The following is a 15,000-nucleotide window of genomic DNA, read 5'->3' as shown; positions in this document are numbered from 1 at the left end:
GTTTTCAGTTATTTCACCTTTTTTGTTAAGTACATAACTCCACATGTGTTCATTCATAGTTTTGATGTGACAATCTACAATGTAAATAGTCATGAAAATAAAGAAAAAACATTGAATGAGAAGGTGTGTCCAAACTTTTGTGACATCTCGCGGGCTGCACTTGGCCCACAGGCCATAGTTTGGACACCCCTGGTCTACAACATCATTCATTTGTGTTCCAGAGCCTACACACCTCAGGGGTATAAGACTCCCGCAGCGGAAAAATCCAGGCCTGTTCGTGCCTCGACGACAACACCCACTTCCTCCCAGTTAAACTCCACCCCTCTGTCTAGCTCCGCCCCTAAAGCTTTTTACGGTAAGAGTAGACAAACTACCTGGCAGCCCGAAGAAGACATCAGCCCATCATCATCCAACGCAAACACAATGTCCAGCTCGGACAGCAGCAACGGCAAGACGTATGTTTATCACCACCTTTCATTTATATCCACTTCCACATGGTGGACTGACATAAAACAACAAAAATATTAAAAGGACCTTTCTATTTGTGTTTTTTTGGCTGCAGTCAGGTGGACATGAATTCAAAGAACGTGTTTGGACAACCTCGACTGCGAGCGTCGCTGAGAGACCTGCGCTCTCCGCGGCGAAACTACAAGAGCACCATCGAGGATGACTTGAAGAAACTGATCATCATGGACAGCCCCGGAGAGGCTCCACAACGGGATCCTGTGAGTCCACGTGATGAACCATAATATGCATCCGATGCTTTCAGATGAAACACACAAAATAACTAGAAAAGGCAATTCCTGAAGGGATTGCTTGTGAATGCTCCAATGCTGAAGTTGAACTGAAATGTTGACAGAATGTAGTATGAATGTAAGAATAGTTTGAATGTAGGAATGGTTTGAATGTTGAAGAGTTTGAATTTCCAGGCAAACCGGAATTTGGTTTGGAACTTGGGAAAGTGTTAGTTTGAATGTCCATGATGAGTGGAATGTGTTGATGTTGGAATGGTTTGACTATTTTGGAAAACTAGGGAAAATGTCCCATTCATTTCAATGGAAGCTTCCTGGAATTTTGGGAAAAGCGGGATTTTTTTGAAAATGAATAGGAGCATGAATGTCCTGAATGAGCTGAATTGGTTGGTGTTGGAATTGTTTAAATCGGTCAAGAAATGTTGAAGTAGTGACAGTTTTTTTAATTGAGAAATTCTATTATGGAATTCCTGGAATTTTGAGAAAAGCGGGATTTTTTTGAAAATGATTAGGAGCATGAATGTCCTGAGTGAGCTGAATTGGTTGGTGTTGGAATTGTTTAAATCGGTCAAAAATGTTGAAGTAGTGACAGTATTTTTAATTGAGAAATTGTAGTATGGAATTCCTGGAATTTCGGGAAAACCGGGAATATTTCCTAAACCAACTTGTTTTTTTGTCCAGACTAAGAAAAATGTTTTGACGGTGGAACGGTTGAAATTGGATGAAAAAAGGAAAAGGAGTAGTCAAACAAAAAAGGTTGGAAATAGGGTTAGAATAAAAACAGGAATTCCTGGAAATTTGTTTAATGTGGAAAAATGGTAGTTTGAATGTCCAGGGTGAGTTGAAGGTGGAATGGTTTGAATCGGTTGAAGACTGTGGGAATTGTGGAAATTTGAAAAACGGACAATTCATTTTGAATGGGGAAAATGAAAAAAAAGAAAAGAAGAAGGAATTATGGGAAATCCGGGAATTTTTTTAGAATTGTTGAAGTAGAGCACACAATTCCCAAACAGGCTAAATATTTTGAAGTTGGAACAGTTTGAATGAGATGAAAAATGTGGGAATTGTGGAACTTTGAAGAATGTCCCATTCATTTCAATGGAAATGTCATCAACATTTGGGAATTTCGGGAAAAGCAGGAATGTTTTTGAAAATGGTAAAAATTATGAATGGTCTGAATGAGTTGAAATGGTTGGTGTTGAAATTTTTCAAATCGGTCGAGAAATGATGAAGTAGTTGCATGTTTAATTGAGAAATGGTGTTACGTAATTCCTGGAATTTTGGGGGAAAAAATTTAATTTTTCCAGTTTAAAAAAAAACATTGTTTTTGTCCTGATTAAGAGGATTGTTTTGACGGTGGAAAGGTTGAAATGCGTTGAAAAATGTGTGAGAAGTAGTTGACAGAAAAAAGGAAGGAAATAAGGCTTTGGAAAACCAGGAATTCTGGAATTTTTTTTAACTTGGAAAAAGGGTAGTTTGAATTTCCAGAATGGTAGAATATGTTTAAGGTGGAATGGTTTGAATCGGTTGAAAAATGTGGAAATGGTGGAAGTTTGAAAAATTGCCAATTCATTTTAAATGGGAAATTTTTCCCGGAATTCTGGGAAATCTGGGAATTTTTGGAATTTGTCAAGGGAAAGCCCGCGATTCCCGAATAGGCTGAACAGTTTGAAGTTGGAACGGTTTGAATCGGGTGAAAAATGTGGAATGTAGAGTGTGCCAAAATCTGGAGAAAAAGTTGAATAAATAGATTAATTTTGGTGTAGAAAACCATGTGGGAATATTTTGGAGCATTCACACAATAAATAATCACCTGCATGGAAGTTTTTAGAGTTTTTAAGTTATTCTAAAATAAATGTTTTGACTAGTGATGTCATCCGGCCCCCAAATATCCCCAAACGTGTCCCATTCGTTTGTGCTGCAAAAATGTTTTATCTAACTATTATAGTTTGTATGTTCTTAACGCTTAGTTAATAACATAGCAACTAGGGATGTCCGATTATGGCTTTTTGCCGATATCCGATATTCCGATATTGTCCAACTCTTTAACAACCGATACCGATATCAACCGATATATACAGTCGTGGAATTAACACATTATTATGCCTAATTTGGACAACCAAGTATGGTGAAGATAAGGTACTTTTTTTTTTTAATTAATAAAATAAAATAAGATAAATAAATTAAAAACATTTTCTTGAATAAAAAAGAAAGTAAAACAATATAAAAACAGTTACATAGACACTAGTAATGAATGAAAATGAGTAAAATTAACTGTTAAAGGTTAGTACTATTAGTGGACCAGCAGCACGCACAATCATGTGTGCTTACGGACTGTATCCCTTGCAGACTGTATTGATATATATTGTTATATAATGTAGGAACCACAATATTAATAACAGAAAGAAACAACCCTTTTGTGTGAATGAGTGTGAATGGGGGAGGTTTTTTTTGGGTTGGTGCACTACGGTAATTGTAAGTGTATCTTGTGTTTTTTATGTTGATTTAATAAAAAAATTTAAAAAACGATACCGATAATAAAAAAAACGATACCGATAATTTCCGATATTACATTTTAACTCATTTATCAGCATCTCTAATAGCAACTATACGTTTTGTTCACATAGAAACTATAATAGACAAGAAAATAGCAGCACAAAATAATGGTACAAGTTTGGGGATGTTTTGGCAAGGTGGTGGTTATGAATAATAAAATGTTAATAACATAAAAACTATAACAGTTAGACAAAAGCATTTTGCAGCACAAAGGAAGGGGACATCCTGGAGGGGGTGGATAACTTTACTAGTCAGAAAATGTATTGTATAATCATCATTTCCCAACATCAAAAATGCTGAAATAATAGCTATGGCCATTGCTTATCTAAACCCCAAAGAGGAGGGGGCATTAATTAGAAGCCTGCGATAGCTAGAGAGAGGCTCTTGCTTATAAAATGTAAAAATATTTTCTCATTCAAAGATCCGGAGTGCATAAGAAAGTAGAATATAAAAATATATCTCTCCTCGACCACATGGCCATGAATTAACACGTGCAGGTATAATGCATGTTAGCAGTAAACTGCTTAGTCAGCATTCATACTGAATAGAGTTGTACGGTATACCGGTACTAGTATAGTATTGCAGTACTAATGAATCAAAAACGGTACTATACTCTGAAAAGTACCGGTTCGCCCAATTTTTTTTTTAGGCATGACGGTGCGTTGTCAAGTCATGACATTGCTGGGTTTACGAGCAGAGGAGCATGTTTGGCAGCGCACACACACACAGAGTACTTACAAGCAGACACAGTGTGTGACAGAAAAGGGAGAACAGACGTAATTTGGTCTAAAAACTAACGATAAAGGTGAAGTTATAACACTGAAACACCCTCAGGAAGAGGTGCTTTCTAAATCACTAATCCTCGCCTCCATAGCGACGAATAAAGTAAGTTTCTGACAAGTAGCATTATCACTGGAGGACGAGGAATAGCTAAACATGCTTCACTACACACCGTAGGAGGATACAATAGCTTACTGGCGTCACAATGTAAACAAATGCCATGGATGGATCTACACCTGACATCCACTGTAATGATACCAAGTACTGTAGCGTATCTCGTCAATACTACTATGATTACATCAATATTTTTTATCGTCACAAAATCTTTTTTTGTTTTTAAAATAAATTTATATTATGTTTATAAACTCAGGAAATACGTCCCTGGACCCATGAGGACTTTGAATATGAACAATGTATGATCCTGTAACTACTTGGTATCGGATCGATACCTACATTTGTGGTATCGTCCAAAAACTAATGTAAAGTATCAAAGAAGAGAAGAATAAGTGATTATTACATTTTAACAGAAGTGTAGATAGAACATGTTAAAAGAGAAAATAAGTAGATATTAACAGTAAATGAACAAGTGAATTAATAATTAATTTTCCACCACTTGTCCTTAATAATTTTGACAAGATAATAGGTAGATAAATGACACAATATGTTACTGCATATGTCAGCAGACTAATTAGAAGTCTTTGTTTACTTACTACTAAAAGACAAGTTGTCTTGTATGTTCGCTATTTTATTTAAGGACTAAATTACAATAATAAACATATGTTTAATGTACCCTCAGATTTTTTGTTAAAATAAAGCCAATAATGCCATTTTTTGTGGTCCCCTTTATTTAGAAAAGTGTCGAAAAGCATCTAAATACATTTCGGTACCGGTACCAAAACATGGGTATCAACAGTATAGCAACTGTAACAAATTATTTCCCCACCAACAACTGAGTAGCGTAACCAACAGTTTAAAGAAGACCAATGATGATTCTAAGCTACATTTCTTTGTTAAGTTAAGTTAAGTTAAAGTACCAATGATTGTCACACACACACAAGGTGTGGTGAAATTTGTCCTCTGCATTTGACCCATCCCCTTGTTCACCCCCTGGGAGGTGAGGGGAGCAGTGGGCAGCAGCGGTGCCGCGCCCGGGAATCATTTTTGCTGATTTAACCCCCAATTGCTTTAGATAATATGTACTATGTACATTTTGCACACATTTTCAACCCCCTTTCTGAATATTTCTACAAAAAAGTATGTGGCCGACCAGAAACTTGAGGGTTCCTGGTTCGAATCCAGCTTTCTTCATCCGAATTACTGCCGTTGTGTCCTCGGGCAAGACACTTCACCCACCTTTCTCCCAGTGCCACCCACACTGGTTTAAATGTAGATAATGGGTGTATCAATGTAAAGCGCTTTGAGTCTCTATATAAATATGCTATGTAAATATAATTGACTTCACTTCAAAATCATCATGGTTGCTGGACGACATTTCAAGTGCTGCTACTGCCATCTTGTGGCGTTAACAAGAACTATTTCAGTTGTGGTCATGTGATTTTTATGAAGCTGTTGTCTCTCCCCACAGTCTCCCAGGTGCACTCTGCAGCGCACCTTTTCAGACGAGTCTCTCTGCAGTGGACGCAGGGACGCCAGCTTCGCCAACTCTGAACACCAGTCGGCTCCCAGCGACCTGCTCTTCACGTGCACTCTGCCCACGCGCAAACACGGCGTCTCTTCTAACCACACTCAGGCCAAGAAGGGTGAGTTCACGCCTCAGTCGCTAGTTAAGTCATGTTTACAGTTTTGGGGAGGTGGGGTGTGGTTTATGACCATGGACACAAACAGACGCCACGTTTAACCTACCGTATTTCTGGACTATAGAGCTCACCGGGATATAACACACACCTACTACATTTTAGAAGGAAACATTTTTTTTCCATGAATTAGCTGCACCGGACTGTAAGCCACAGATATATACATTGTAGGGTTGTACGGTATACCGGTACTAGTATAGTATCGTGGTACTAATGAATCAAAAACAGTACTATACTCTGTTTGAAAAGTACCGGTCCACAATTTAAAAAAAAAAAAAGTTTAACTAGTATGACGGCGTCCCGTCAAGTCGTGACATTGCTGGGTTTACAAGCAGAGGAGCATGTTTGGCAGCGCGCACACACAGAGTACTAACAGTGTGTAGACAGAAAAGGGAGAATGGATGCATTTTGGTGTAAAAAGTAAAGATAAAGGTGAAGTTATAACACTGAAACACACTCAGGAAGCGGTGCTTTAAGACATGGCTAACTAGTTAGCGGCTAACATCCATCCACAGTGTTTTAGCTACTTGTAAATCACTAATCCTTGTCTCCATGGCAACAAATAAAGTATGTTTCCTACAAGTATCATTATCACTGCAGGATGAGGAATAGCTAAACATGCTTCACTACACACCGTAGCTCACCGGCGTCACAATGTAAACACCGCCATGGGTGGATCTACACCTGACATCCACTGTAATGATATCAAGTACAAGAGCGTATCCAGTCGATACTACTATGATTACATATATTTTTTTTATCGTCACAAAATCTTTTTTCCTTTTTAAAAAATGTATATTATGTTTAGAAACTCAGTAAATATGTACCTGGACACATGAGGTATTTGAATATGACCAATGTATGATCCTGTAACTACTTTGTATCGGATTGATACCTAAATTTATGGTATCATCCAAAACTATGTAAAGTATCCAAACAACAGAAGAATAAATGATTATTACATTTTAACAGAAGTGTAGATAGAACATGTTAAAAGAGAAAATAAACAGATATTAATAGTAAATGAACAAGTGGATTAATAATCAATTTTTACAGTTTGTCCTTAATAATGTAGACAAATAAAATAGGTAGATAAATGACACAATATGTTACTGCATACGTCAGCAGACTAATTAGGAGTCTTTGTTTGCTTACTTACTACTAAAAGACAAGTTGTCTAGAATGTTCACTATTTTATTTAAAGACAAACTTGCAATAATAAACATATGTTTCATGTACCCTAAGATTTTTTGTTAAAATAAAGCCAATAATGCCATTTTTTGTGGTCCCCTTTATTTAGAAAAGTATCAAAGTACCAAATACATCGAAATACATTTTGGTACTGGTACCAAAATAATGGTATCGGAACAACACTAGCACAAAAAAACAACACACCATTTCAGTCCTATGCTTGGGTTTAATAAAAACTAATGAACACAAAAATTATGGAAATTAGCGAAAACAAATCCATGAAATAGCCGCACCGTTTTATAAGCTGCAGGGTTCAAAGTGTAGGAAAAAAAGTAACGGCTTATAGTCCAGAATTCACGGTAACCTTCTTTTATATGTAATAGTAGGGTAAAGATAGTTATTTCACTCAAGTGTGCCCACCATTCTCTCTCAGTGCCACTGTCTGCGTCCGAGCTGTCCCTCACAGAGACCAGAGACAAAGTCCCCCCGCTGAGGCGGCTCGATCCTGGACTCATGCCCCTACCTGACACTGCCTGCGGACTGGAGTGGTCCAGCCTGGTCAACGTTGCCAAAGTCTACGAAGGTGACCCCACCCACCCGCCCCTCACATAGGCTTGTCACTTGTTCTGTTCTAATCAACATCGATGAATAACTCTGGGAACCTTTTCCATCCAATCATGCATGTCCTTGTCACAGCACAGAGAGCCGTGTCGCTCTTCTCGCTGACCGAGACACAAGGAAGCGGCGCCGACACGAGGCCGGCCGTCAGCCCCGTGCAGTTTCCCACTCCCAAGACGCCGAGAACCACACCCACCTTCAGCGGGTATGTCGTGTTGCTGTCGGGACACATGCACAACACGTAGAGCGTGGCTATTTAGGTGATTCCTTTCATTTGCACAAAGCTGTACTGTGATGGTAAGCAGAGGTTGCAGAAATGCAAATCAAAAGATGGATTAACTAGTGTATATAAGAGGAGCATTGCCTCCGCTGACAATTAAAGGACTACAGCAAAAATGTTTTTTTTTATCTGTTTAAAAAGTTCATTAAGTCTTCTTATTCATATACACTGCAAAAAGTCAGTGTTCAAAAACAAGAAAAAAAGATTAGAGGTATTTTACTTGAACAAAATGATCTGCCAATAGAACAAGAACATTTGGCTTGTCAAGACTTTCCAAAACAAGTAAAATTAGCTAACCTCAATGAACCCAAAAATACCTTAAAATAAGTATATTCTCACTATTAACAAGTGCACTTTTCTTAAAGGAAAAAAAAGAGACCTTTTTTCTCAATATGTAGAAAAATATTCTTAAATGAAGTAAATGCCAGTGCCATTAACTTGACATAATGATATGCGCCAGACATTACATTTCTTGAAACCAACAAACTTACACTAAAAACTAGTTTATTTATCTTAATGGAAAGGCAACAAGGCAACCGCTTGTTACTCTCGAGGTCTACTAGCCGCTCAGGCAAATCATATGGTCTAAAAATGCATTTTCCCATCGATAACATGACATCATCGCGCCAAGTGCGTGCTCTTTCAGTCAATTAGTGCGCGAGGTGTGTATATATATATATATCCATCCATCCATTTTCTACCGCTTATTCCCTTTGGGGTCGCGGGGGGCGCTGGAGCCTATCTCAGCTACAATCGGGCGGAAGGCCACCTCATCGCAGGGCCAACACAGATAGACAGACAACATTCACACACTAGGGCCAATTTAGTGTTGCCAATCAACTTATCCCCAGGTGCATGTCTTTGGAGGTGGGAGGAAGCCGGAGTACCCGGAGGGAACCCACGCAGTCACGGGGAGAACATGCAAACTCCACACAGAAAGATCCCGAGCCCGGAATTGAACCCAAGACTACTCAGGACCTTCGTATTGTGAGGCAGATGCACTAACCCCTCTGCCACCGTGAAGCCCTGTATATATATATATATATATATATATATATATATATATATATATATATACATACATACATACACACACACACACACACACACACACACACACACACACACACACACACACACACACACTCACACAGCCCGGCCCCCAGCCAAATCTTTTTAATTATCATTTTGAATAATTTACCTGAATGTGCATGAACTATTTCTGTTCAAAATAGTTTGAAATGTCAGATGTTAAATGTTTAAATATTAACTGTCCGTTTACTGTACTCTGCCAACTGTACTACTATATGAGTACACATTTTCTCTTGTTCCATTGAAAATAATAGTCCATTTGGCTGTCATCTGTTTTAATTATGAGACACAATTGTGTCAAAGTCATGATTTTTTATTTCATGCTTGAAATAAGAAATTATTACTTTGAAAAAGTAGTTTTGTACTTGTGAGTGTTGATGACACAGCTTTGCAACAGTTGATATTCTAGTTTCAAGCATGTTTTACTCAATATAGGTCATAAAATCTCAGTAACAAGCTGTAATATCTTACTGAGATCATTTAGGACCAAAACCCTTAAAACAAGTAAAACACTCTAACATAAAATTTGCTTAGTGAGAAGAATTATCTTATCAGACAGAAAATAAGCAAATATCACCCTTATTTGAGATATTTAATCTTACTTAGATTTCAGTTTTTGCAGTGTACTTTTCAAGTTTTTTGTAGTCCAACAATATTTTCGGTATATTAAATGGAATTTACACTTGACCAGGGAGACTTGACAGGTCTTCCTGGTTGGCCACGCCTATAAGAACAGCTAATGGGCAACACGTCACAGTGGTCATGTGACCCTTCTGAAGAAGACTGCAGATGATAGTCCTAAGCATGTCATATGTGGAACATGCATACGATACAATGTAATGCATCACATATTTCCAGTTGTTTCATTACAGCACGTCCGAAAAGGAGTAGGAAGAAGCAGAGCTTATTTAATCCTAACCCTTTTCATACCATAGCTGTCAGGCTTGGTCTAAAATAGGACACAGATGCAGAGTAGGGAACAATCCGGCAGGCTTTTATTTTGAAAGCTTCTTTTCACCTCCAGAGTCAGGGCAACTCAACATACCGTATTTCCTTGAATTGCCGCCGGGTATATAGTATGCGCCTGCCTAGAATTACCGCCGGGTCAAACTCGTTTCGCAAAATAATTAGCGCATGCTTAGCATTACCGCCGGGTCAAACTCGTTTCGCAAAATATTATTTTTATTAGTGTATGTCTAGAATTTCCGCCAGGTCAAACTCGTTTCGCAAAATAATTAGCATATGCCTAGAATTTCCGCCGGGTCAAACTCGTCACGTCACGAGTGACACTTCACCTGTCATCATTTTCAAAATGGAGGAGGCTGATTTCAGTAATTTGAAATCGCATAAAGGGAAGAAGATTAAGAGCTATTCAGTAGGATTTAAGGTCCAAGCTATTGAATATGCTAAAAAGAACAGTAAGCAGCTATGTTTTATTAATATACCGTAGCTGAGGTGTGTCAAATATGAGTCATTAAATGACTCCCGCCTCCTGGTGGTAGAGGGCGCTAGTGATCCTTCTTGCGACTACTCGGCTGCAGAAGAAGTGACAACAAGCAGCAACAGTGAGCAGTGATCGTTTATTTTTTCCTCTCGCTTGCACTTTTAACATGGAGGATTACATATCTAAAATAAAACAGTTTTCTAAACTGGACTTTCAATCAAAGCAGGAGGTAATACTTAAAGGAAGATCTCCATTGAGACAGAGAGACTTTTAAAACTGAAGAAAGATAAGGAAGACTTCTATAAACAAGTTATCGATGCTTTTGGTCAGAAGGAGCGGCGCATGGACTTCATTTATAAGTAAAGGTAAGACCATAATAAAAAAAATTTATTAAATGGGCTTTTCATCACACTCAAATTTATAAGCGCAGGCCTAAATTTACCGCATGCCTTTGGTAAGCGCCGGAGTGAGAAGAGGTTTTAAATTAATTACCGCCCCGGCGGCAATTCAAGGAAATACGGTAGGCTATAACCTGACTTGTCGGCGAAAAGAGGTTCCACAATAAGGGACAACCGAAAATCACTCCGAAAGGAGGAAACGCAAAAACAATAGCGAATTATACTTGGCGCAGGATATAATGTATGAAATTTATCATAAACAAAAAACGCTCCAAAAGGAGGGAGAAACAATGGCTATAAAACTTCTACACTGTCTCTTATCTAAAAAAGGTTAACAAAAAATGTCACTCAAAAAATTGAGGAAAAGGAAGAACTGTAAGAAAAAACTGAAAACTCACCACTTCAGCTGCAAAACTAAATAACCAAAAATCACTCTGCTGAGGAGGAAAAAAAGAAAACTCAAAATATCAACAAGGGAATGTTGCGTTTTGGACCAGTTGTTCCTCCCGGGGAATTCAAGTCACAAGTCGCTCCCAAGCTTTTTACGACACTTAAAGCTGAGTTGAAAAACCACCAGAGACAGAATAGGTATTTTGTTGTATATTTTCAAAGCTTTGCAGATATACATTTGAGACCAGTCCAGCATAGAACATTCTATCGCGCCGCCAAAATGGTCTGTCTCCCCGACCCAAAACCCTCTCCCCCTAAGTCCCTCTTCCTCCCCCCCCCTGGCAGTCATGTCTCCCTAGCCAAAACAAATGCTTATTATCGCTCTCTCTAACATTCCTCACTTCAAGGTTAAGCACACAGTTTTGCAGACAACCAAAAGACCACATTTGGAAGAAAAACACTAGCTGTTTTGTAATATGACAATGAAATAAAAAGAAGTAACATTTAAATTCGGATATATGTAAATATCTGCCTCCGACAGGAATTAAGGATCAAGATATTCAAACACGAGACGAGGCAAGGCTTAGACAGGATGCTAGAGAGTCACGAAAAATACGAGACAATCTGGCACAGAACAAAAGGAGGCTTGGGCTTATAAGACACATGAGCGTAATGGGGAAGAGGTGGAAACAATCAGGGATCAGGGATGACGTCAGACTGATGACACAAAAGGAAGGGCAAGTGACCTGAAACCAGAGGGGTTACTTTTCAAACTAAAACATGCAATTCACAAGACAGAAAAAACCAAGACAAGACATCCCTTAACACTGTGTGACAATAGCAATTTAATCACATTTCCTTGTTCTCTGTAACAGAGCAGTGAATAAATAAATAATAAAATAATATACCATAGTAAGTAAACAAATATTAAATACATAAATAATCTTTACCTTCAAAAAAAAAAGGGGGTTGAAGATGTTCATCATAATTATTGTCGTGTGTACTTTGTGAACACTTGTAGTTTGAATAATCTCTTAAAGTGAATCATATTAGTGTTTTGTTTCATTTCTTTGCTTAATCCATTCCATAATTTAATTCCACATATTGATATGCTAAAGGTTTTAAGTGTTGTACGTGCATACAAATGTTTTAAATTAGATTTTCCTCTCAGGTTATATTTCTCTTCTTTTGTTGAGAAGAATTGTTGTACATTCTTGGCTAGCAGGTTATAGTTTGCTTTGTACATCATTTTAGATGTTTGCAAATTCACTAAATCGTTGAATTTCAATAATTGTGATTTAATAAATAAAGTGTTTGTATGTTCTCTATATGCAACATTATGTATTATTATAACTAATCTTTTTTGTAACACAGTTAGTGAATGAAGCGCACATATGTAGTTGTTTCCCCATATTTCTGCACAATAACTCAGATATGTAACACTAGTGAGCAGTAGAGAATATGTCAGATAAAAAATTCCACCTAATATACCGGAGATATTGTCTGACTACAAGAAAATTCGAAACATGTTTTTTAAATCTTTTTTTGTAAGTATAAAATAACACAATGGACTCACAAGCTGATATTTTGGGGGCTTGAGTTGTGGTGACATACTAGGCTGCAACGATTCATGAATTAATTTGATTAGAAAAAAGCAACTTTTTTTTTTTTTAACATTTATAAAATCCAGACCGCAAGGAGGGCCCAGAACTAAACATACATGAACATTATTTCCGCATGGCCGCTTGCAGGAATAGCATTTCCAACTGAAAAAGACAGTGTGGTGAATTTTTTTTCACTGTCAAATAGAGCTAGAATTTCACAATAGTTCTACATGGAGGATGCAACACGTCACCAGAAAGCAACCTTTGTATGTACAGAGCTTACAAGCAGAAACAAGGTAAAAGTCTATTTGAGCAGCTAAAGTCTGAGCTCAGTACATGTTGATATGTTAAGGTGTTGTTTTAATGTTTAATGTTCTTAGCATTGTGCATACGCCAAAGTCCATATATGCCCTGTTCAGTACAAAATGCACTTTTAAGCAGCTTTTGGCATCAGACTTCTTTCATGTATTTATTTTAACGGCGTGACGCAGTTGGGAGAGTGGCCGCGCAAGCAACCTGAGGGTTCCTGGTTCGATCTCCACCTTCTACCAACCTCGTCACGTCCGTTGTGTCCTTGAGCAAGACACTTCACCCTTGCTCCTGATGGGTCGTGGTTAGGGCCTTGCATGGCAGTTCCCGCCATCAGTGTGTGAATGTGGAAATAGTGTCAAAGCGCTTTGAGTACCTTGAAGGTAGAACAGCGCTTTACAAGTATAACCCATTTACCATAATGGCATATTTTAATGTCAATAATTGGGCTTTGATGCATTTTCAGTTTGTTTTTTTAATTCCCGATGTATTTATTACCTAACTTTTAAAGGTATTTTATACACTAATATATTGATGCTAGAATGTTAAAAGTGAAATGTCAGTGTAAAAAAATTATAAAGATAACTGTCAGGTTCAAACACTGATGACATCTATTAAACAGACAAAGAAGCAAGGAATTAATCAGAGACAGAATTAAATTTGGCTCAATTGAGGAGAAACATCTGGGCTGTACTGTTGTACGTCTCCACTACGCTCTGACGAAAGATTGTACGCCTCCTCTTTTATTTGGACTTTCCCTGATTACATGGCAACAGCTGTTTCTAAGGGAAGGGGGTCATAAACAGCCATCGCCTTTGATTAAAAACAGTTCAAAGAAAAGGTAGTAAAACAGTTCAAAGAAGAGGTGCCTGGAGCTTGGGCGGGTCCTGCTTTCTCTCCGCTTTGTAGATCTCGGGTCAAGACAAAATATTTCTGTGGATTACAATACATCAAAGAAACAGAACCCTCATTTCGTTCCCCATCCTACACAGTGGAGTTTTACAAGCCTTTTGTTTGGTAGGATCAAAGACAGTTTGGTAGGATCTTGTCCTCTCGCAGGGCGAGCTGAACTCAATGTAACACAAAGTTTTGTGATAACTTAGATACAATTATTCTGACAATAACTATTTGTTGATTTCAACTTTGTGATTTATCCGATTACTTGATTAATCCAAAAAATAATGGATGACTGAAATATTTGTTAGCTGCAGCCCCAACGTAGAGCGTTACTTTTTTGCACTAGAAATAAGTGATCCGAAATGAAAACACTCTCTCTTTTAATGTTTGTGTGACATGCAGTATCTTTTTGTTGTTTGTTCCTTCAGTGACGAAGTGTCCGGCGAGTTGTCGGGACGTCTGCACCATCTGGAGGTGATGTTGAAACAGCTCAGCACTGACCTGGACCGAGTGAGTTCCTCACCAGCTCACACCCATGTCTTTTCAGCTCAATACAACAGTTGCCTGGAACCAGGTGTTCAGAACATAGATTTTTCTCCCCATAAGGCAGGGGTATTCAAAGAAATTGTTTTGGGGGCCGCGTTTCCAGAAAGCTAAGGACCGGGGGGCCAGACTTCTTCTTTCACTATCAGTCTTATTTTGTGTATTCCTGAGAACCAACCAATTTTGGCCTATAAACATACCCCAAAACCAGTGAAGTTGTCACGTTGTGTAAATGGTAAATAAAAAGAGAATACAATGATTTGCAAATCCTTTTTAACTTATATTCAATTCAATAGACTGCAAAGACAAGATATTTCATGTTCACACTGAGA

General features: G+C 38.1%; 1 protein-coding gene across 2 annotated transcripts in view; it reads left to right on the top strand.

Annotated features, from left to right (window-relative positions):
• Positions 1–15,000, top strand: part of sipa1l3 (signal-induced proliferation-associated 1 like 3) — a 310,964-nt gene that overhangs the window by 294,557 nt on the left and 1,407 nt on the right. For both annotated transcript variants that reach the window (XM_061973040.1, XM_061973039.1), the window contains exons 17-22: positions 222–455; positions 563–725; positions 5,674–5,848; positions 7,527–7,676; positions 7,790–7,916; positions 14,554–14,635. In XM_061973040.1, the coding sequence (XP_061829024.1) occupies positions 222–455; positions 563–725; positions 5,674–5,848; positions 7,527–7,676; positions 7,790–7,916; positions 14,554–14,635 (931 nt within the window). The remainder of the gene's footprint in view (positions 1–221; positions 456–562; positions 726–5,673; positions 5,849–7,526; positions 7,677–7,789; positions 7,917–14,553; positions 14,636–15,000) is intronic.

The sequence above is a fragment of the Nerophis lumbriciformis genome, linkage group LG17, assembly GCF_033978685.3.
Source record: "Nerophis lumbriciformis linkage group LG17, RoL_Nlum_v2.1, whole genome shotgun sequence".
NCBI classification, from domain to species: domain Eukaryota; kingdom Metazoa; phylum Chordata; class Actinopteri; order Syngnathiformes; family Syngnathidae; genus Nerophis; species Nerophis lumbriciformis.
The sequence above is the reverse complement of the archived record's forward strand: the minus strand, read 5'-3'. Positions and strand labels throughout refer to the sequence as shown.